General features: G+C 46.1%; 1 protein-coding gene across 4 annotated transcripts in view; it reads right to left on the bottom strand.

Moving 5' to 3' along the window:
- The window catches only part of LOC142488353 (uncharacterized), a 148,567-nt gene that overhangs the window by 111,082 nt on the left and 14,922 nt on the right, over positions 1-22,563 (bottom strand). For 3 of the 4 annotated variants that reach the window (XM_075588771.1, XM_075588772.1, XM_075588773.1), the window contains exons 2-3: positions 6,795-6,908; positions 5,738-5,851 (exon numbers count right to left, since the gene is read on the bottom strand). The exons of the other annotated variant lie outside the window; for it this stretch is intronic. In XM_075588771.1, coding sequence (XP_075444886.1) covers positions 5,738-5,851; positions 6,795-6,908 — 228 coding nt within the window. The remainder of the gene's footprint in view (positions 1-5,737; positions 5,852-6,794; positions 6,909-22,563) is intronic. 4 annotated transcript variants of the gene reach the window in all.

The following is a 22,563-nucleotide window of genomic DNA, read 5'->3' on the forward strand; positions in this document are numbered from 1 at the left end:
GGATACCTGCCAGCCAAGCGCTAAGGCGGTTGCATCTGGAGAGGTGCCCCTGAGCTCATCCCTGGTAAGGGGGAGACAAGGTCAGGGAGGTAGGTGCACTCAGGTAGTTCCAGGGTCTGGGGTAGGATTGCCCAGGGAGGAGAGGAGTGCAGGTGGGCTGCAGGGAGGTAAGCAGCAGGCTGAGGTGCTGGGCCTAGGGGAGGCGAGGCAGGGAGGCACCGTGGAGCAGGGGGAGATAGGAGGTCAGTGGGGTGTCAGGCAGCTGGCAGAAGCTAGGGATGGGCTAGGTAGGCAGAAAGTCCCTTGCTATGACGGGCCAGGAGTGACCCCCCTGACAGATTTCCCCGGGTCCCCAAAGGAAGGGCTGTGGGTAGATAGGCAGCCAGGGAGGAGAGTCAGGAGTATGGCGGAGCAGCTACAGGGTGTCACAGAGCCAGGGCAGGTAGGGTCCCTACAGAATAGTGACATAGCCCTTTCCCAGACTTGGTGGACAGGAAAGCGACGGTCTGTGCTGGATAGCTGGTCTCCTGCAGATGCAGAGACATGCCAGTCTCTGGGCAGTGTGCAGCCTGGACTGCACCGGGGCCCCTTTACCACGGACTTGGTTCCCAAGGCACTGGGTGGGGGGCAGAGGGAGGCAAAGGAGAATGCCCGGCAGCCAAGGTGGAGCCCTGCTCCACAGGATCTGGACTTTACAATCCACTGTGGCCAGGACAATGTACTGGACAATGCTGGAGGACAATTTTGCCAGGCCAATCCCTCAGGACGTATTGAGTGCGTCAAGAGCGCCAGTGGTATCCCAGGGCCATGGGGAGGCCGCTGGGGTACCAGGGGTCCTTGAGCAGGGGAGGTGTGGCGGTAGGGAGGGTTTGGCCCGGGGTTAACGGGGTTACACCCCAAGGGCCCCCCTCTAACGTCGCCAGGGAGACAAGGGGTTAACTGGGCTGAGGCCCAAAAATGTGATTTTACCCTTGTTATAACCTGTAAATGTATTCTTCCCTGTTCCATTGTAATGTCTGGGTTAATCAGTACCTGCATAACACACACACTGGGTCATCAGGGGTTAATTGTGTAAGCCCAGTGGGCTAGTTAATGCGTTATCTGTGTATTCCCTTTGCCTCATGGGCCTGCAACTGCCTATGTCAGAGTGTAAGTGATGTCTGGAACATGAGGGGAAAGGGGGGGAATATTTTAACCTGTCTTGCCTGCCAGCCAGGTATTCTGAGCCTTGGGGTACAGCCTCCGGGTCACCCCCCAAGTACACACATATTAAAAATATAACTTTGTCATAAGAGGGACATATATTTTTGATAAAGTGACTTTTTGCAGTTTTTGAAATACACAGGCAGAATGCTAATGGTGTGCTAATGTACCGGCAGAATGCCTGTCTTTGTAATGCGTAAGGAACCAAATGGTGCCTCATATGAGTATTCACGTGAGTATTCACTGGAAGTGTATATCAACAGAGAGGTGTGATACATCGCCCTGATCAATAGGTAACTGACCTAATTGGTTATGCGAAAAGCCAAAAGCCCACTTCAAAAGGTTTTATTGATGGGGCCAGGGGGGGGGGCTACCCCCAACAGGATATCAAAAGTGAGTAACTTTATTAAATATAAGAATACTATGAGATGTCCTTGGCTGAACCGGCTAAGAATTACATAAGTGTATTGGCGGGGGGCAGCCGATCTTGGGGAGTCTAAACATTGAATATGTAACTGCTGCTAAATGCCAGATATTAATATCTCTATTAATGTTCATATTACAATGTAATGATGGGTCTCTCTACGAGCGTCAGGTGTCCCAGACTGCAGTAATATATCTCACCTGACTGTGTGTATTACGGAACAGAAGTTATGCAATGATTTGCAGTAAATATGAAATTTTGGTTGAAGTTCTGAGAAACTGCAGCCCCCCTGCTATGATAATGAGCAGGGAAGAGGATGCCTTTGTAAACGTGGTAACTCACATTTACACACCCAGGTTTCCTGCAGGAGTGAACATGACAAATGTCCACCCTGCTTCAAAGGGTTTATTGATGGGGGGGCTACCCCAAGCGGGAAGTCCCAAAATGAGCTTCAAAAGTTTCCAAGGGACATTTGGTAGCCGTCTCGGCACCTAAGGTTACAGATAGAGGGACAAACGGTTTATAAACTGCTGTCCAACCATATATTCTTTGTCTTCATTTTTGGTCGCCATGCAATGTCTTGGGCTGATTGCTGGATGAAACTGCCAGTTCAGATGGGACTGTTTTCATTATTTTCATCTTTTACGTAAGTGTCTATATTTTGCCTGTTATTGTATAATCTGTTGTGTTCACCTTTATCAAGGAATAAATTCTATTTATCATATCTAAGTCTCGTCCCAGTTCAAACCCAGGTATATATATATATATTTATATATATAGTTTTTGGTGTAAATTACAGCCTGTCGCAAGCTCTCGTGACACATACACCACCAACATTCCCTAAAACTACCAACAATGGGCAGGCAAGACATATACAAGGATACTTTTTAATACTTTTTAACATTTCACCTAAGCCTGGGTAACACAACAATACTCTTTACCCACATTTGTTATTCTCATTGCAGAATTCTGTACTCTCTCTGTTCGCATATGTGCAAACAAGTACATGAAGTCCATCTGCCTCTGTATAGCACAGCCAACTTATCACTCTGCTTTTAAGTAAGGCCTAATATGATCGTGGGTCAAATCCCCAATGAACCATACTAAAAATATATCCAAGTTCCATACATCTTTAAATTACTGATCATTATGTTTGAATTACTGAACTATCACATTTGTAGGAATAATTCTTTTCCAATTCTATTCCAGTCACCATTGACATTCTCCAAACTAAAGGGGGAGTCACGACACACACAGGGATACTTTTTAACATATATCACCTAAACCTGGGTAATACACCATATATATATATATTTTTCAGGACAAATAGTCTAAACATATAAGCGATACCATATGGTAGCCCCAACTACACATATATTCATCTATACAATATTTTTATTTACAATACATTTTTATATTCTTATTTTATTATTTTATATTTTTTATATATCACTCAAAATCCATCCATCTGAGCATAAGCTTTTTTGCATTTAGTTTAAATGTCACACATCACAGAAGTTCTAAGTGCAAGGGCCACTTTAGGTATGAAATTAATTTGCTGAAGGAATTACTTAGAGGTTTACTTCACAAGTTATTGTGCTGCACCTGCTACCAATTTTAAGAGATTTGTTTAAAGATGTCTGTAGATTGCACAAATTACTAATTGCCTACACCTCGAGCGAGGGAAGGTTTCATAGAACTGATAGAGATCATGTGTGCATGATTATCTACTGTGTATAACATTGTCACTACTTGTAACATATTTATGTATGTATTTAGAGTTTAGCATTATTGGTCTTTCATATTATTGGCCATTAGTCCAACACCCAACACCCAATAAAGGTCGTTTTTACATTTTATTATTTAATTGTACCAATACCAATTGATGACCAATCCAATCATCAATTAGGTATTTGCCTATAAAGAGGGAAGACACAGGGCATCCGGCAGGAACCTGACGAAGCATTATTGCGAAACTAGTTGTTCCCTGCTGGAGCCCATTGATTGAAGGACCCAGCCAGCCTGCTGACATCCGGTAAGACCTCCTCTTCTGGTCCCGCCGTCGGACGCGACCACGGGAGCTGTACTGGTGAGAGGAATATCACCGGACGATCAGGCTGATGCTGGGCTGTTTTAAAGCTGTACCGTGAGTGTTATTTTGACTTTGTTTTCTGCACCTAATAAATTCTATTTTGCTCACTCACCGAGTTCGGCCCTTTTCTTCCTATTTGGGCCCCCGGGAGAGAAGCAACTCACGTACTGCCTCCACCAGGAGGGTGAGAAAGCTATTGTTTTTAGCAACATTCCGTGAAGGAAAGACTGCACATTAAACTCTGCTAACCAGCCCCATTATCCCCTTTTTACCTCAGACCAACAACAGGCTATATAAACACACCCTGTTAGTCATCCACATATAGCACATATTCTGCTTCTGTTCACAAAAAAACCACACAATTCCATTTAAATTTTATTTAAGGATTTTATTTAAGGATTTTTAAGCTATTTTAGAATATATTTTTTCATATATTTACTTTTAATTACCAAGGTTCTTTAATTCCAAAGAGTTTTAAGCTATTTTAAAAATATATTTTTCATACATTTTTAATTCCACAGTTCTTTTGGCTGTATTGTACCGTTCGATTACTAAAACACTAATACCGTGTTCCATATCTTCCTATCCTCTTATCTCTACGTTTGAGCAAAATCCCGTGCTGACCAACCCTCCACTTCCAATGAGGGATAGAGAGAAGCTGACTTCCTGTCAGGAAATGAGGGGCAGGAATTGCCAGGAAGCAATACGGTCATGGTAGGTTCAGTGAGGGTGTGAGGTCACTTCCTGTGGGCAGCCATCTTAGGTATCCAGACAGATCCCTTATAATTATCTATATACAGTCTTCATAAAAATGGGTCACTTAGTTAAATACTTTGGCCTAAATATTTGAAGCATACGTCACAGTAGACCCATTTCAGTAGGTTCTACACTACCAATATTATACAATCGTATGTAATTCTTCCACTGCATAGAGAAAAGAGAGGAAAAGAAAATGCTACAGCATGGAGTGCACGACAAACATGCTGTGCCTAAAGGGTTACAATTTAAGCAGCACTATATGTGCTATTTATGAGCTACAGTGCCATTAAAATCAGAAGTGCCATAATAATTATTAAAAAAACAAAACAAAAACAGATATACTTCCTCAAGATAGTTCTTTTTAGATCCTTCAAGCGAGTATGAGCATGTATGAGTATGAGCCTCTAGGAGCATTCAGAGGAGCGAGTGTAGGAGCAAAGCATGCATGTATGGCAGTTAAACCAAGGTCTGAAGTTAGAAGGGTGAGTGTGGCAGAGAAGAATTGGGTCATGTAGATCTTGAGAGGAACATAGGCACAATTAGACTTCATAACATGGTTGTCTGAATCAGTTAAGGAACAGACAGAAGAGGGAGGAGATCAAAGTGGAGCTGAATAAAACGCAGGTCTCTACAGAACTGAGGGGTAAATGGAAGTGAAAAGGTGAATTCGGAGATGAGATGATAGTCAGCGAGAGAAAAAGGTAAATAGGGAAATTAGAGAGACAAGCGCCTAAATTAATTTTGGCATTTGGAGTCTACCAGCACAGGCAGAATACAATGGTCACACAGTGGAAGGTGATCTTAAAATTGTTTTTTTCCAAATGTGCTCCATCTCATCCGTTGAAGGTCAGGGAACCATTTCCAACCTTTATACTCAATTGAGAGCCATATTAGTCCTCGAACTCTGCTGCAGGTAGCTTCTCCAAAACACCTAGCAGGCCTACGGACTTCCTATGAGACGCAATTAACCCTCAATACTCCTTTAATGTGACTACATAACGATTCCTAACTGGACGTGAAAAGTAAGTGATTGTACGTGATTATGAACCTGGAGTGCTGGAAACAGTTTTTGGTGCTAGCAATGTTCAAACCTCAATAATAATAACAATAACAACAAAACACATGATTTTCAAAGGTTATTAGAACATGTAGCTTGTAATTCTATTATTGCATTAATGTTATTTTCCCCAATATTGTACACGTCAGTTCATTTTTTAAACAATTTGAATAAAGACAAGTGGGGATATAAAGGTACTTACCACCAATAGGAAATGAATCCATTTCACTCTCTATGATTGGCAGACGTCCCTCAGTGTTCGGCTCTTCTTTCTCTGACTTAATCTCTAAACTCTGTGGCACAACCACTGGGAAACCTGGCAATAAGAAAAATCCAGCATGTAAAGGATTTATCTAGGATATTGCATTAAGAGGAGCGAGTGTAGGAGCAAAGCATGCATGTATGGCAGTTAAACCAAGGTCTGGGGTTAGATGGGTGAGAGTGGAAGAGAAGAAGTGGGGCATGTAGATCTTTAGAGGAAGATTAGACTTCATAACAAGGTTGGCTGAATCAGTTAAGGAACAGACAGAAGAGGGAGGAGAGCAAAGTGGAGCTGAGAGCGTTTGGCTTAATGAAATACAGGTCTCTACAGAACGGAGGGGTAAATGGAAGTGAAAAGGAGAATTCAGAGATGAGATGAGGTGATGGTCAAGGAGAGGAAAAAGGTAAATAGGGAAATTAGAGCGGGTCAAGCTTCTGGATTAATCTTGGCATTTAGAGTCTACGAGCATAGGCAGAATACACTGTCAAACAGTGGAAGGTGGTCTTAAAATGTTTTTTTTCCAAATGTGATCCATCTCATCCGTTGAAGGTCAGGGACCCATTTACAACTTTTATACTCATTTGAGAGTCATATTACTCCACTATGCTGCACGTGGCTTTTCCAGAACACCCAGCAGGCCTACGGACTTCCTATGAGAGGTTATTAACCCTGAATACTCCTTTAATGTGACTACATACCGATTCCTAACTGGACGTGAAAAGTAAGTGATTGTACTTGATTATGAACCTGGAGTGCTGGAAACAGTTTTTGGTGCTACCAATGTTCAAACCTCAATAACAATAATATTCTCATAAGAATATTATCAGAATAATAATAACAACAATAACAACAAAACACATGATTTTCAAAGGTTATTAGAACCTGTAGCTTGTAATTCTATTATTGTATTAATGTTATTTTCCCCAATATTGTAGACATGTCAGTTCAATTTTTAAACAATTTGAATAAAGACAAGTGGGGATATAAAGGTACTTACCACCAATAGGAAATGAATCCATTTCACTCTTTATGGTTGTCAGACGTTCCTCAGTCTTCGGCTCTTCTTTCTCTGACTTAATCTCTAAAATCTGTGGCACAACCACTGGGAAACCTGGCAATAAGAAAAGAAAAATCCATCATGTTAAGCTGGGAGTGGGGGCTCTTCTTCTGATATCTCCTCTGATATAGAATAGTAGCAAAGAATTGTAAAGAAATGTGTTACTGGCCCTTCTGGAAGAAAATTACTTAAAGAGTTGAAGCCAGGGGGCGTGGCCAAGACACCGAGCAAGCAAGACCTGTGTCTATACAGCTCCGTCCCAAGAGAGGACAAAATAAAGATAACTGGGACCAAGAAACCCCTCAAAAAATATTAAAAAAGCTGGGGGAAGATATCATACTTATGCTGAATGCCCTGGTGGCGGTGGATTACACACAAACCCCAAGTATACACGCAAAGACCGGGTCCCCTGGGCCTCCTCTCTCAAATTGCTGTGTGGCTAAGATGGCGGCCAAGCAGGACTGATTTACCTGGATCCGGCGCCAAACCCCGCAAGGTAGTCTCTCTGAGACCAAGGTCTGCAGACCCCCAAACCATCTGGGATCCAGAGAGCGGAGCGAGGATCTGACCGGCGGCCTGATCCGCATCAACCCGCCGCTGGTTCGGGCGGAGAGGTGGGTGCCGCGCGGGACTGGTGACGCCTGTTGGGCCTTTGATCTCTTCACATAGGAAACCGACGGGGGCCTCCCGCTCTGCGCGACGGCCGCACCTGATGTCGGGTCCCGGCGGTGTCTCATACCCCCCTGTCAAAAGCCACTTCACTAAACAAAGACCTACAACAAAATAATAAACACTGCTTAAAATAAAAATACTCTGCTGGTGCTGCTGGAGGCTAACTAAAATGGCCGTCATGGCGCTGTAGCTGCGCGCCGCGCTTACCTCTCCCGTCCGGCAGTAAACCCAATCAGCGCGCCTTCCCGCTATCCCCCCCTGCCTCCCTGTGCGGCCTTCCACCTGCCTGCACCGTCTCTGCGAGGAGGGGGGCTGAGAACAGCTGCTGCCTGGATCGGAGCTGTCTGGCTCCTTGCGTTTCAGCCTGCGTGCCAAATCCAAGATGGCCACCGCAGGCTGGATTTAAAGGCATATCTCCCCCCTCCAGGAACATAAATAAATAAATAAACACCACAACATAGAAAATCAGAGAAAAAAAGAGTCACCCCTTCACCCCCAAAGGAGCCGTCCCTCAGCGGTGCGAGGTGGGGAGGTGCTGGACAGGAGAGGCTGTGATCTGTCCCCCCTAGGGCCCCCTCCCCCTGTCCCCATAACCCCAGAAAAACCCTAGACAACCATTCAATAAAATGACTTTATTTCGACTTCCGGTGACGTCATCCAAGATGGTGGGTTAGTCAGGGAGCTCTGAGAACCCTCACGCATAAAAAGACCAGAAAAGACTTTCCCCCCCCCCCCGAAACTAACCGCAAATCGTCTCAAGCGACGCCTGAACCTCACAGCATGCCCCAGAAGGCAAAAGCGCCAGCTTCTAAAGGCGTCCCGAAATTTTTCCAGCCGCAGCAAAAACGCGGCCCCGCGAGCATGCAGGGACCTCAAGATGGCGCCGGACACCACGCGGCTGCGTCCCCGCAACGAGAGGGAGACACGCAGGCAGCGGAACCAGCCCTAGAAAGGGAAATCACGCGCACCTATCTGGAGGAACTCCTCTCTAATATGCACGATAGGCTACATAAAACCCTCAAGCAGGACCTCAGGGAAATGGTGACGGGCCTACGTGAAGAAATGGATACCCTCACACAAAGAGCTGACGATCTAGAGAGCAAGCTTGAAGAATCGTTGCAAGCTCAAGCGGCGGCAGATGATGAGATCATGCGCCTGGGTGAGGAGGTCAGACTCCTGAAGGACAGCATAGAAGATCAGGAGAACCGGGACCGGAGGCAGAACCTCAGGATTCGGAATGTCCCGGAAACGGTTCCCCCTGAAGCAATAAAATCTTACGTGACTGACCTCATTAACACCCTGTGCAAGGACCTGGATAAAAGAGATCTAGAAATAGATCGCGCACACCGCGCACTGGGCCCCCGCTCGAATGATCCAAAACGAAGGCGGGACATTATAGTACGCCTCCATAGCTACTCCACAAAGGAGAAGGTTATGACGGCGAGCAGAGAGGCGAACAATTTGACTTTTCAAAATGAGCCGTTACAAATATTCAGTGACCTCGCCAAGATCACAATTGAGCGCCGCAGAGAACTCAAACCACTCACCCAAATACTGCGGGAAAACAACATACCCTACCGATGGGGATTTCCATTCCGGCTGGTCGTAAGCAGAGGCGGGAAGCAGAGATCCATCAGACTGCCAGAAGAAATGCAAGGATTCGCCCGCGAACTAGGCCTGACGTTGCCACCTGCACGGAACAACACGCGGAGGGAACCACGAGAAGCAAGCCAGGAGCGGAGACCCATCAGAGCGTCGGAAAGATTGGCCGGCCAGCAGGAGCAACAGACCTGATCGCCCGGAGGAGAAGCCCTGCGACCCAGAGCCCTTACCTCCCGAAGGGAGACCATGGAGAAAACCAGCGTGTCTACGCAGTCCCGTTAGTTGTTGTTCTACCAACCAGTTGACAAAAGAGTCCCCAGCACCCCATGGCTCGGTTTGTTGGAGCCAAGATGTGCACCCCCACAAGCAGCATAGGCGAGTTGAGAAGCGCGGAGGCAGGAGAGGGGAAACCTGATCCACCTGGTGGCCTTGCCGGCCAAGCCCCGCTGGGAACTCCTCGACCTACCCGTGGACATCACCCAGACCAGGTTTGATTGCCCCCACTCCAGATAAACGTTATATCTGGTCCCGGTGAGAAATAGCTGCCCCCCCCCAATCAGACTGATACAGAACCCGTTACCCCTGTTGAGACTGTTAAGCGCTTTTTCCTGTGCTGCGGAACTTACCCTCCCCCACCCACCTTGTTTATGGGCAGCTTACATCCCTGTTGAAACCCAAGTTGTAGCTATGTTATAAAGCCCCTTAATGTCAACTACAATAGCCTATATGATGGAACAACCCCCCCCCCCCTTCACCATCAACCCCTCCCCCCCCTCACCATCACCCCCCCCCTCTCACCATCACCCCCCCCAGTGCCCCCTCCCTCATCCTCATCCCACCCCTCCCCCCTTATTTGTCCTCCCTTTCGCCCCCCTAACCCTCCCCCCCAACTCGCGACGGCGAACGCACAGCAGAACACCTACCTATTACAACCTACACAACACCCCCAGTATCAAGCAGCCAATCCCACACTGCTCCGGGTGTCCACTAGAGAGTCCCCTACCCCCCCCCCCCCCGCCCGCGATCTCTACAACAGTGGTTTCGCAATAATCCCCAACGGACCTATCCACAATCACCCCTTCCCCCCCCCATTACCCCAGCCCCCCCCCCCTCCACACCCCCCCTCCCCAGCCCCCCCACCCCCGGATAGAACGAGGGGCTTGAACGTCACCACCAAAGCTCCCCAACTCACTACACGCAAATAGAGCTGAGACCGTCACTTCATAAGTGTCAATACGATTTACCAGCGTAAATAACGGTACACTTACCATACAAATGACGCACAGCACTACACCAAAATACCTCCAGTTGCCTCTTCCCCCCCATCCCCTTTCCCACAATCCCCATCACCCCTCCCCCCCCCCGGATACCACGCCAAATACCCCCCCCCCCCGATACCCTGCCCCATCCCTCTGCCCCCCCCCCCCCGGATATGATGAACCCCAGCCCCACCATAAAGGTTCCCAACCTCTCCGCAAGCAACTAAAGCTGAGACCACCCTGATGTAACGGTCTATTTGTAATGCCAATGTGTTCTACCAATGTGAATATCTGTGTATCTAATGTAGATGTATATATGTATAGGTATATGTGATTCAAAGCTAGCTGCCAAAACACTCACCGCACACTCACCCTGATGTCACCTATTCCCCCTCCCCCACGTACCCCTTCCCCTCCCCCCTAACCCCCCCCCCCCCTACAGAACCACCCAGCACCAAGATCACCTTACCTGTTACTCCGGAATACCAAGACGCCGCTCCCCTTACGACGTCACAATGAAAACAGCGAGCGGAACAGCACCCCGAGTTGGCCGCATAACCCCGAGAAACCGCTACGCAGCTCGCACTGAGCAAACCAATCCGCAGACCCTAAGGTGTGCACTTGCAGCCCTATAGAAACCCCACCACGACCCTACCCATAACTACTCCCACCCATCCCCTCATACCACCTCTCCCCCTCCCCATCCCCCGGCTCCTCCCCTCCCCCCCCCTAGACACCATAGTGAACACGCACCCCACCACTAAACCCCCCCCCCCCCCCCATATACAACCAAGACGCAGTTTATTATGGTTTAACTGTCCACATGGCCTATTTACATAATTCACTGACCACCTATTGTACAAATGATTACTGCATGTATAACCTACTGAAGTGAAGAATTGTATAACTACTGTGCAGGTGAACCAAACATAAGCAAGGCGCCGCAATGCCTACCACTCCCCTTTCCATCGTCATCCCCCCCCTCCACCCTCTCTCCCCACCCCCATCCTTTCCTCTCTCCCTCCCCCCCCACCCATATCATCCCTCACCCCCCTCTTTTTCTCTCTCCCCCAAACCTCATAGCCCCTACAATATACAGAGGTACCAATTTACACACAGAAGAACCACCCCAAGTCCTATACGTTGCACAAAGAATACCAGCTCCCGATAATAAAGAACATTGATACATAAAAGACGGCATGATAATCTAATGTCAATAGCTACCTACATGCAGGGAATATACCCCCACATGTGACGCGGAAATGCGCTCTAGAATCTCTCTTCTGTCTGGCCCCCCTCCCCCCCCCTAAATCACCTCCTCCCCCTCCCCCCCTTCCCCCCCCCCCCACTTACAGCCTCCCCCCCCTCTCCCCCCACCCCTTCCCGTATGAGAACAAAGGGTGTGAATGAGAATTCTGGAGGGGAAAAAAAAAACACAAAGAACCAGAGGGTTCAGCCCCCCACCCCACACTGCCCACCGGATGCTGACACCGAAGTCCACCTTGATGGGCACTATCGCCCAAAAGCCGGTCGCCCAAGGACCAGGCAAATACCTGTTAGGTTCATGCACGAACCTCATCTTCCTGCTCTCTCTACCGCTGATTCTGTCCCAGCGGTCCTACCCCCCATCCCCCCCACCCTCCCCTTACCCCCCCCCTCCTCGGACCATTCAGTAAACCTTTCAAAACTACAAGCTACCTTACAATGTTTGCCAGGGCTAAGAACACCCTTGAGCCATAGAATCAGGGCCCCCCCAGATGGGAAGGGAGGGTTCTTAACTACCACAACCACAAAAGTCACATATGGCTTCTAACGCCCCAGTGAAGATAGTGTCGCTTAACGTCAAAGGACTCCAAAATAATAGAAAAAGGAGGCTTGCCCTCCAAGACATGAAGCAGGCAGGGGGAGACATCGTATTCTTACAGGAAACCCACTTCACATCTCAAGACCCCCCAAATTTGTACAAAAAAGTGTTTCCAACATGCTTTTTCGCATCATTTAGTAGTAAAAAGCGGGGAGTGGCTATACTAATCAGACAAGGAACTCCATTCAATCATGTCAAAACGACCATGGATCCAGAGGGTAGATTTCTTGTGGTATATGGCTCCTTAGCGGGCTCAGCAATCGCTCTAGTCAATGTATATGCCCCAAACGAAAATCAAACAGAATTTCTGAAAACAGTGCTTGAGGGCATAGACCCGGGATATCTGTCATCGATGATAGTGGGAGGAGACCTAAACATGGTCTTTAACCCCATCGAGGACAGATCAACCACAGGGGGTACAACCCACTCCCAAATCGCCGGGAAAAGGTTCAGGGAATTAGTGGACGAGTTCTCATTGGTGGACGTTTGGAGATCACAACATCAGGGCCAGAGAGACTATACCTTTTACTCGGCACCTCACCAGACCTACTCGCGCATAGATCACTTTCTGCTGACCAAGAACATCCTAGAGGCAGCCACGAAATCAGACATCGGCCCCATCACGTGGTCAGACCATGCCCCAATCACCTTGACCTTATCCACACCATTCGAAAAGACAACATCATTCTCCTGGAGATTGAATGACTCCCTATTGAACCACCCTGAGATAGAGAGAGAGATCAGAGCCTCCCTCAAGGACTACTTTTTCTTCAACTCAGGGTCGGTGTCATCTCCAGCGATACTATGGGAAGCCCATAAGGCGGCAATTAGAGGCAAATTTATCTCTATTGCCTCCCATAGGAAAAAAATGAAGCAAAAACTGATTTTGGAACTTACTGATAACATCCTTAAACTTGAGCAATCCCATAAAGCTAACCCTGCAAAAAAAATCTATAAAGCCTTAACAATAGCCAGACAAAAGCTCAAGCAGACCCAACTGGAAAAAGTTGAAAAAGCCCTTAAATGGACTAATCAACATTATTATGATAAGGGTAACAAGGCGGACAAGCTCTTGGCCAGCAGATTAAGAGGCATCCAAAAAAGGTCCCAAATAACAGCGATTAAGAATGGGTCTGGCGAAACGCAATATAGCGACAAAAAAATAGCGGCGGAGTTCACAAAATATTATACAGAACTTTATAATTTACGACCTAAAAATGGTCGATCAGCACCAAAAGCATCAGAAGCGATCAAAAAATACTTAGATAAATGCCAACTCCCCACCCTGACTGAAGAGGACAATGAGGTCCTCAATGCGGAGATCACGAAAGAAGAATTGGAAGAAGCGGTAAAAGCACTAAAGATCTCCAAGTCTCCTGGCCCTGATGGCTTCACAAATGTCTATTATAAGAGATTCTTGCCCATACTATCCACGCATCTACTAAAAATGTTCAATCATTTTATGGAGGGAAATTCGATCCCCACCTCCATGTCCCTAGCCAACCTAGCCATAATTCATAAGGAAGGCAGAGACCCGATGCAGTGTGGAAGCTACCGTCCAATCTCCCTTCTCAACAGTGACCTCAAATTATATAGCAAAATTTTGGCCAACAGATTAAACCCCATTCTACCGAGACTGATTAACATCGACCAAGTCGGATTTGTGGCAGGTCGACAAGCCTCGGACAACACACGTAAAATAATTAATATTATCGAGCATATCCACCTTACAGGCACCAAAGCAATATTACTCAGCCTAGACGCAGAGAAGGCGTTCGATAGAATTGACTGGCTATTCTTAGACCATACCATGCGTAAATTTGGCTTTCGAGACGCATATTTAGAAGGGGTCCGCAGACTTTACCAAGATCCATCCGCAACGGTAAAACTACCAGGAAGTAATGCCCAGAGCTTTGGCATTCAAAACGGCACGAGACAGGGGTGCCCCCTGTCCCCTCTCCTTTTCGCACTAACTATAGAACCCCTGGCGGCTACAATTCGAAACAACGTAGATATTCAAGGGATAGAGATTGGGCGTACGCATTACAAAATATCCCTCTTCGCGGATGATATAATACTAACGCTCTCAAGACCCCACATTTCCCTCCCAAACTTACAAAAAGAGCTTCTAGACTTCGGAGCTATATCAGGTTATAAAATTAATAACGATAAGTCCGAAGCCCTGAACCTCAACCTGCCAGAGCCAGAGATGAAACTCCTTAAACTAAATTTTAAATACCGATGGTGCTCCTCCCATATCAAATATCTGGGAGTAAAGATATCGGGGAACTACCATTCGCTATACCATCACAATTACCCGGCCCTATTTCGGAAAATAAAATTAGACCTAGAAAAATGGGGGGCATACCAAATTTCATGGATCGGGAGAATGATCTCGGTGAAAATGAACATACTCCCCAGATTACTATATCACTTCCAGACACTCCCGATCCACATCCCTGGCACAGAATTGAAAAATATCCAGAAACAAATTCTCCATTTCATCTGGCAGGGGAAAAAACCAAGAGTCGCAAGATCAGTTCTACTTACTTCAAGGGGGAGAGGGGGCCTGGGGGTCCCCGACATTATGCGGTACTACCAGGCCACCCAGTTAAGGCAGGTAGTAGTATGGAACGCGGAACCCGGCCAATATTGCTGGCTAGACATAGAAATGCAATACGCCGGCACGCCTTCTCTGCCAGCATGCCTTTGGTCCCTGAGTAGGGAAGATTTGCAGAAAAACAAATTCCAATTAGGACCAATGAGGCACACATGGGAGACCTGGACGAAATGCAAATTGAAATTCAAGCTCACAACCACCAAATCTCAACTCATACCAATTATCCAAAATCCCAAATTCGCACCAGGATGTGAGCCCAGACAATTTGAGCAATTTACAACCAAAAACATAAGGGCGATTGCTGACTTCCTGAGCTTTGGGGAATTCCTGAGCTACCAAAGGCTACAAAGCAAATACGAAATACGGGGATTGAATGTCTTCAAATATCTCCAAATTCGGCACTACGTCCAATCAATATCACCAACGTTGGAATTTCCCCCTCTGACGAACTTCGAAAGACTGTGCACAGAGACAGCGCATCAAAAAGGTCTGATAACGCAAATATACACAGAACTAGAAAGAGCAACAGATGCTCCAGTTCATGACTACATGCTCCAGTGGGCAGCAGAATTGGGCATGGTTATAGACCAAGAGGATTGGGAAAGTATTTGGGAATCAGCCTCAGGAACTTCCATATGTACCACAATCAAAGAAAATATTTACAAAATACTGTTTCGCTGGTATCTCACCCCAGTTAGAATAAATCAAATCTACCCTCTGGCTTCAGACCTATGTTGGAGAGGCTGCGGACAAAAGGGTGACATGGCCCACATATGGTGGTCATGTCCAGAAATTCAGAAATACTGGGAAACCATACAGACTTTAATCACAGAGGTCACAGACCTCACAATACCCATTGATCCGCTGACCTACTTGCTGGCCAGGCCAATCGAGAACATTGACCGCCCAACAAGTAAATTGATCTCCTTCATTCTCACGGCGGCTAGATGTGCGGTGGCGGCCTCGTGGAAGAAGGTGTCTCCCCCCCCTAGGCAAACTGTTAAAAACAGAATACAGGAAGTCATGTTAATGGAAAAGCTCTCGGCTTTTCTAAAAAGGAAAACGGAGCCCTTTTACAATACATGGGAACCGTGGCTGTCCCGTATGACAGATTAGTGACGACCATTCCCACAGTAGAAGACAGCAGTAGTGGAAGAGTACAGTACAATGGTCAGAGAAGGAAGGGTCCTCCCTTCCCCAGACCCTGCCCCCCCCTCCTCATCTCTCCATCACTTCTTCTCCCCCTCCCCCCCCCCTCTCTCTGTTTCGACCCTCACGCCAACCCTGCCGACCCACACTTGAAGGTCGGGGGAGCGTTGAGTCTTTCCCTCTTTCTGTCTATAAAACAAGAAAAACCTGTATTAGGCAAAATATTGTTTATTCTGTATACAATGTATTTCACACAATGCCTAATAAAAACTGTTGGAAAAAAAAAAAAAAGAGTTGAAGCCAGGGGAAAAAAGTATAGCCCCCTCGAGATTTGAAAAGATGTGCAGTGAAAAACAGGCTCATCCGTCTCACTAATTATTTCCACCAATACATTGTTTTTGTGGTTTTAAAATTTCGCGTTTAATTTTTTTTAACTAACCGTAACCGCACCAAGCCACCAACTGCGCACTGCGACTGTTAGGTATGTATATATAACTTTGTCTTCACTTTGGGCGCCGTGGAAAAATCCTGAACGCTTTCGGAGCCTTGAACCGAAAAAGTTTGGGAACCACTGTACGATACCATGACAAATTTCCTAGACAATTCCAATCTGGCTTTCGCCCCAAACACTCCATGGTAACTACCATCCTAAAAGTTTGCAATGAGATTCAGTGTGCAATGGGACATCTTACTGGTGCAATATTCCTAGATTTTGCAAAGGCTTTTGATACTGTTGATCATGTTATATTGCTAAACAAACTTCAGTGCTCTGGAATAGGGAAGCATGCGTTAAAATGGTTTAATTCCGGAGGCGCATGCACGACAGTGGAGTGGATCGAAGCTTGACTTAAAAGCTCCGTCCCTACCGGCGCATTTTTGGAAGAAATTAGCCAGATCTGCACCGAAAACTAACTTTTTCTCAAGCACAACTGTTGTCGGAAACATGCCGACACAAACGAGGCAGAAGAGAAAAAAAAACCCTACTGACAGAATTTTATGCTAAGTCGAGGAAGTCACGGGCGGAAAGCCAGGAACCCCAATGTAAGGTTAAAAACTGTATCTGTCAGCTATGTTCTTTTCAGGAACTGAATGGGTTAAAACAGTCAAGCTTTATTTTCTCAGAAGACTAGATGGTAAAAGTATTTAAGCTTTGGACCAGCTGTCCCAGGATATCTATTACATAAGAAATAAGAAATAAGAAACAAGACCACTAGTCTTGTTTCTGACCCCATTAGTAGTTATTGACATTTAATCCCGGTTCCAACCAATTTAAGCCAGATGGTATATGCAATTTTAGATGTGTGATCCATATATGTAACATATGACAACAATTTTTTCTGTCCTTGCATTGTGTATAAAAACGGCTCTCTTTGTATTAAATGTCAGAAGTGAGAACTCAACCACCTTGTGTGCATTGAATCTTTGCTTCTCCGGGCTCGTAACTATCATATCTGAGACAAGAAGCATATAGCAGCTGCGTGATGAATCTCCCTGGGTCGAGTAAAAGAAGTTACCCGCTCCAAGGTCTGGTCAGGTAGATGGACCTAACAAATGGTGTCAGAAAAAGTGGAATTTTCACAGAAAAAAGGTGAGAAAAAACGTATTTTATTGTTTCTCACCGTTTCTCTACGAATCTAAAGAACCTAAATTTTATAGGGCAGAAGAATCGAGGGTTTAAGTCCCTGATTTATATAACAAAGGGTTGGAGTTTCTAATTGTTTAATTGAGAATCGAGGGTTTGAGTCCCTGATTTATATAACAAAGTGTTGGAGTCCCTATTGTTTAATTCAGTGGTACCCAAACTTTTTCCGCTCAAGGCTCCCCAAGGGGATCAAGATTTTTTTAAGGCTCCTCAAGGCGATCAGGATTTTTCCGCGGCACCCAAAGTAAAAACAAAGTTGTATATACATACCTAACAGTTGCAGTGCGCAGTTGGTGTCTCTCTAAGACACACTCTCTGTCTCTCAAACACACTCACACACTCTCTCTCTCTCTGACACACTCACACACTCTCTCTCTCAGACACACTCACACACTCTCTCTCTCTCAGACACACTCACACACTCTCTCAGACACACTCACACACTCTCTCTCTCTCTCAGACACACTCACACACTCTCTCTCAGACACACTCACACACTCTCTCTCTCAGACACACTCACACACTCTCTCTCAGACACACTCACACACTCTCTCTCTCAGACACACTCACACACTCTCTCTCTCAGACACACTCACACACTCTCTCTCTCAGACACACTCACACACTCTCTCTCAGACACACTCACACACTCTCATGCACACACTCTCACGCACACACTCTCACACACAGACACTCTCTCACAGACACACACTCTCACCCTCTCCCAGACTCACACTCTCACCCTCTCACAGACACACCCTCTCACCCTCTCACAGACACACACTCTCACCCTCTAACAGACACACACTCTCACCCTCTCACAGACACACCCTCTCACAGACACACACTCTCACCCTCTCACAGACACACACACTCACCCTCTCACAGACACACACTCTCACCCTCTCTCAGACACTCTCACTCTCACTCTCACAGACACACACACACACACACACACACACACACACACACACACACACACACACACACACACACACACACACACACACACACAAAAAATTACCCCCACACCTGCAATATATTTAAAAATTACCCCCACACCCCCAATATATTTAAAAATTAACCCCACACCCCCAATATATTTAAAAATTACCCCCACACCCCAATACATTTAAAAATTACCCCCACACCCCCAATACATTTAAAAATTACCCCCACACCCCCAATACATTTAAAAATTACCCCCACACCCCCAATACATTTAAGAATTACCCCCACATCCCCAATACATTTAAAAATGACCCCCACACCCCCAATACATTTAAAAATGAACCCCACACCCCCAATACATTGAAGAATTACCCCCACACCCCCAATACATTAAAAAATTACCCCCACATCCCCAATACATTTAAGAATTACCCCCACACCCCCAATACATTTTAAAATTAACCCCACACCCCCAATATATTTAAAAATTACCCCCACACCCCAATACATTTAAAAATTACCCCCACACCCCCAATATATTTAAAAATTACCCCCACACCCCAATACATTTAAAAATTACCCCCACACCCCCAATATATTTAAAAATTACCCCCACACCCCCAATACATTTAAAAATTACCCCAACACCCCAAATATATTTAAAAATTACCCCCCACCCCCCCAATACATTTAAAAATTACCCCCACATGCCAAATACATTTAAAAATTACCCTCCTTGGGGATGATGGTCAGGCCAGTGGCTTGCGGGGGGGGGGGGGGCAGCGGCATGCCGGTGATGCGGGGGGTATTCTGCGGGGGGCAATTCTGTGGGGGTGGGGGGGGGGGGGCAGACGGCCCAGTGCTGCATGGGACGGCGGCAGCGTGGGGTGGCTGAATGGCCCGGTCCCTGCACGGGGTGGGGGGAGTCAGTGCTGCGGGGGCCTGTGCCACATTGGGGGAGGGCCGGTGCGCTGCGGGAGGAGGGTGATGGTGCACCGATGCTGCCGGGGGGTGGCGGTTTTGGCCGGGGGGGTGGGGTGTTAGTGCTGCTGGGAGACATGTCTCCCGGTGCTGCTCCTCCAGCGCGCGCAGGGAGAGCCGGCGCCGGGTTCAGCGTTTTTTTTTTTTTAATTTACTCCTCGTTTCCCTCTGCTGGCGGCTCTGATCGCGGCGCCCCTCTTGCCAAGCCGCGGTGCACAGTTTGGGAACCACTGGTTCAATTGAAACCGGCTGTATATGGTGTCTCAGATACGATGGTAATTTAGGATAAGATAATAATTGTTTAAGTTAAGATAGGAATTGTTTGGGTTAAGATGATATTAAGAATGATAAGACTAACCTTATTGTATATTGTTAAGATTAAAATTCCTTTATAAGCTGTTTATGGTATTATAGGTATATGAAGAAATGTACTGTACGATGAGTTAAAATAACCCTTATGGATGAATGCAGTGTGGCATAGGTTCCTCAATTAACTCTCAAGCACAGCAACAAAGCTGGGAAGATCAAAGATTTTTCTTCCTTTTGACAATCTGAGCTCTGTCTGTCTCCCTCTCAAGTTGCCTGCATGTATAAGCCGCTCTAGCCCCCACCTTTTTTTTCCCCTCTCCAGTGATTTGTTACACAGGAAAGGCACAGGAATGTTGTAGACAGATCGAGAAGAAAAGAAAAAAAAAGAGAGACAAGAATTAGAAAGATGAAATAATAAGAATTTTGTTTTATAGGACAAGTTACAGAGATGGTTTTCTTTTTTGTTGAAATGTTGTTAGCAAGTCAGCAGAGCTCTTGGGAGAGAGAAAGACAGAAAAATATAATTTCTCCAATCTAATTTTAAGACTTGCAAACCCAAATTATTTGTGCCACATTAACCAAGTATGAGTGTAAATTAAGTTGAATTAATAATATTTTTCCGTCTGGTTTGAAAAGTTCAGGGAGTCTTATGTATTACAAAATTGAGTTGAAAAACAAGATTATAACAGGTATACTGTAGGTTTCTTTTTCCCTTAGAATGTTTTTATTACATTTTCCGGCATGAATATGATAAAGGTGATAGGGGAGCCCCTGCAGCGGCCACAATAAAGTATCTGTGAACGGTGCACTGGGTATATATTCAATACTAGAGGATAGAGAGAGAGAACCCAGATTAGCACTCAGGTTCACCCTCTGGTGACAAGTGAATGAGTCAAAACATAAACTTTATTAATACCAACATATAAAATAATGGGTGTTAAAACAACGTGCTGCAGGTAAGTAGATCCATAGTACTGACAGCCGTATAGGTTCAGGATCACAAATAGTTGTGTGTGTTTGGTGATTCCAGATCACACACACCTGACGAGACAACACAGAAATCCAAGTGTGGACCTGTGTATTAAAAGGGATACTATAGGGTGTGTTCAGGTAGATGTTCAAGCTACTGGTCACATAAGGGCAGAGTCTGCATACACCAAGGTAAAATAGGGGGAAGTGACCAGTAATGACTGATAGATATATAAACAAATAAACTATATATACCAGTGAACTATAAGGTATGTAGATTGCTCCTCTGTATGATAATGGTGTGCCTTGCACGGTGCCAAAGTGACCTCAGGTAACCTATTGAGCTAGTGGTATGGTGTTCTATATACACATATATAGCATAAATCAGAGGTCTGATACTGCGTAGCAAAGATGGTAATAGCCACCTAACCCAGAGGGCACTGACACCTAAGAGTATACAATAAACACGATTTGTATCAGAGGAGTAAATGATACTGCATAGTGCACAGAAACAGTGTAACCATAGGGCTGCCGTGAAATACAACCATGTGCACTGGCGCAGCCCCCAGGAACTGTGCTAAATACTACTGTTAGTACAGAACACTATCCCCATAGATATCCTCATTCAGAGGCTTCTAGTGTCCATCGGGGCACTTCTAGCCTGTATACTGTAGCACGGGCAGACTGCCGCATACACTCGCGGTCTCTATATCAGTGCGGGTGAATCCCTAGTCTGCGCGTGCACGTGGGAGGAGCCGACGCGCGAGTTTCGCGAGAACTTTCTCAAGGCGAAACAGTAAGTGTAACTAAGCGTACCCTGCAGGCGAGCAGGTATATATAGGGTCCTCCAGCCTGATGACATCATAAGTTAACCCTTGGTGTGCCGAAGTATGCACGGATCTGCTCTAAGGACACAGTAAGTATACCTTTGTGTAAGACTGCATATCCAGCACACTGATGAAATAAAGAACTGACTAACATTGTGTGTGGTTTTATTCTCTCCTCTGCTTCATGGTCAGTTACAGACACAGCTGGGCAAATATGCACTCATCCTGTGCTTCTCAAGGGTAGTATAGGAATGTGTATTAATAAACAATTATGTTATGGAACAATGATGCTCTTAGGGTTCAGAGATACCCTGAGGTCAGTAAAATCACCACTCTAGGGCGGTGGTAGTGGGTTATCAGGACTTAGGAACTACCTGAATCAATAATGGCACAAATAGATTGTTTGAGGTATACTAGGGTAAAGACATAAACTGTACAATGAACTTCCGATGGTGAATTAAAGAAATGGACTATACAGATATCCCTCATTGAGACCTCTAGGTGAGAGTGTCCCAAGTGTGTATATCCATTTAGATTCTTTCTGCAAATGGACTTTATCCCAGTCTCCCCTCCTTTGTCCCCTAGTGGGGTGTTCAATCCCGCAGAAGGAGACAGCCTTAAGATCCCCACCATGGCAGAGGTTGATGTGTCTCGACAGAGGTTTGTCGGCCTTATTCCTAATGGTGCCGATATGCTCGAGCACCCTTTGTTTGAGACACCTGTTGGTTTTCCCAATATAGATTTTCCCACATACAAGTATGCATTTACCCTGGTATATGACACCTGTGCTGAGGCAGTTGATAAAGCTGCGTATTGTGTACTTCCTTGTGTCATTCCAGTTGCCAAACTGTTTGGTGATGTTCA

Source organism: Ascaphus truei, chromosome 2 (assembly GCF_040206685.1).
Source record: "Ascaphus truei isolate aAscTru1 chromosome 2, aAscTru1.hap1, whole genome shotgun sequence".
Classification (NCBI taxonomy): domain Eukaryota; kingdom Metazoa; phylum Chordata; class Amphibia; order Anura; family Ascaphidae; genus Ascaphus; species Ascaphus truei.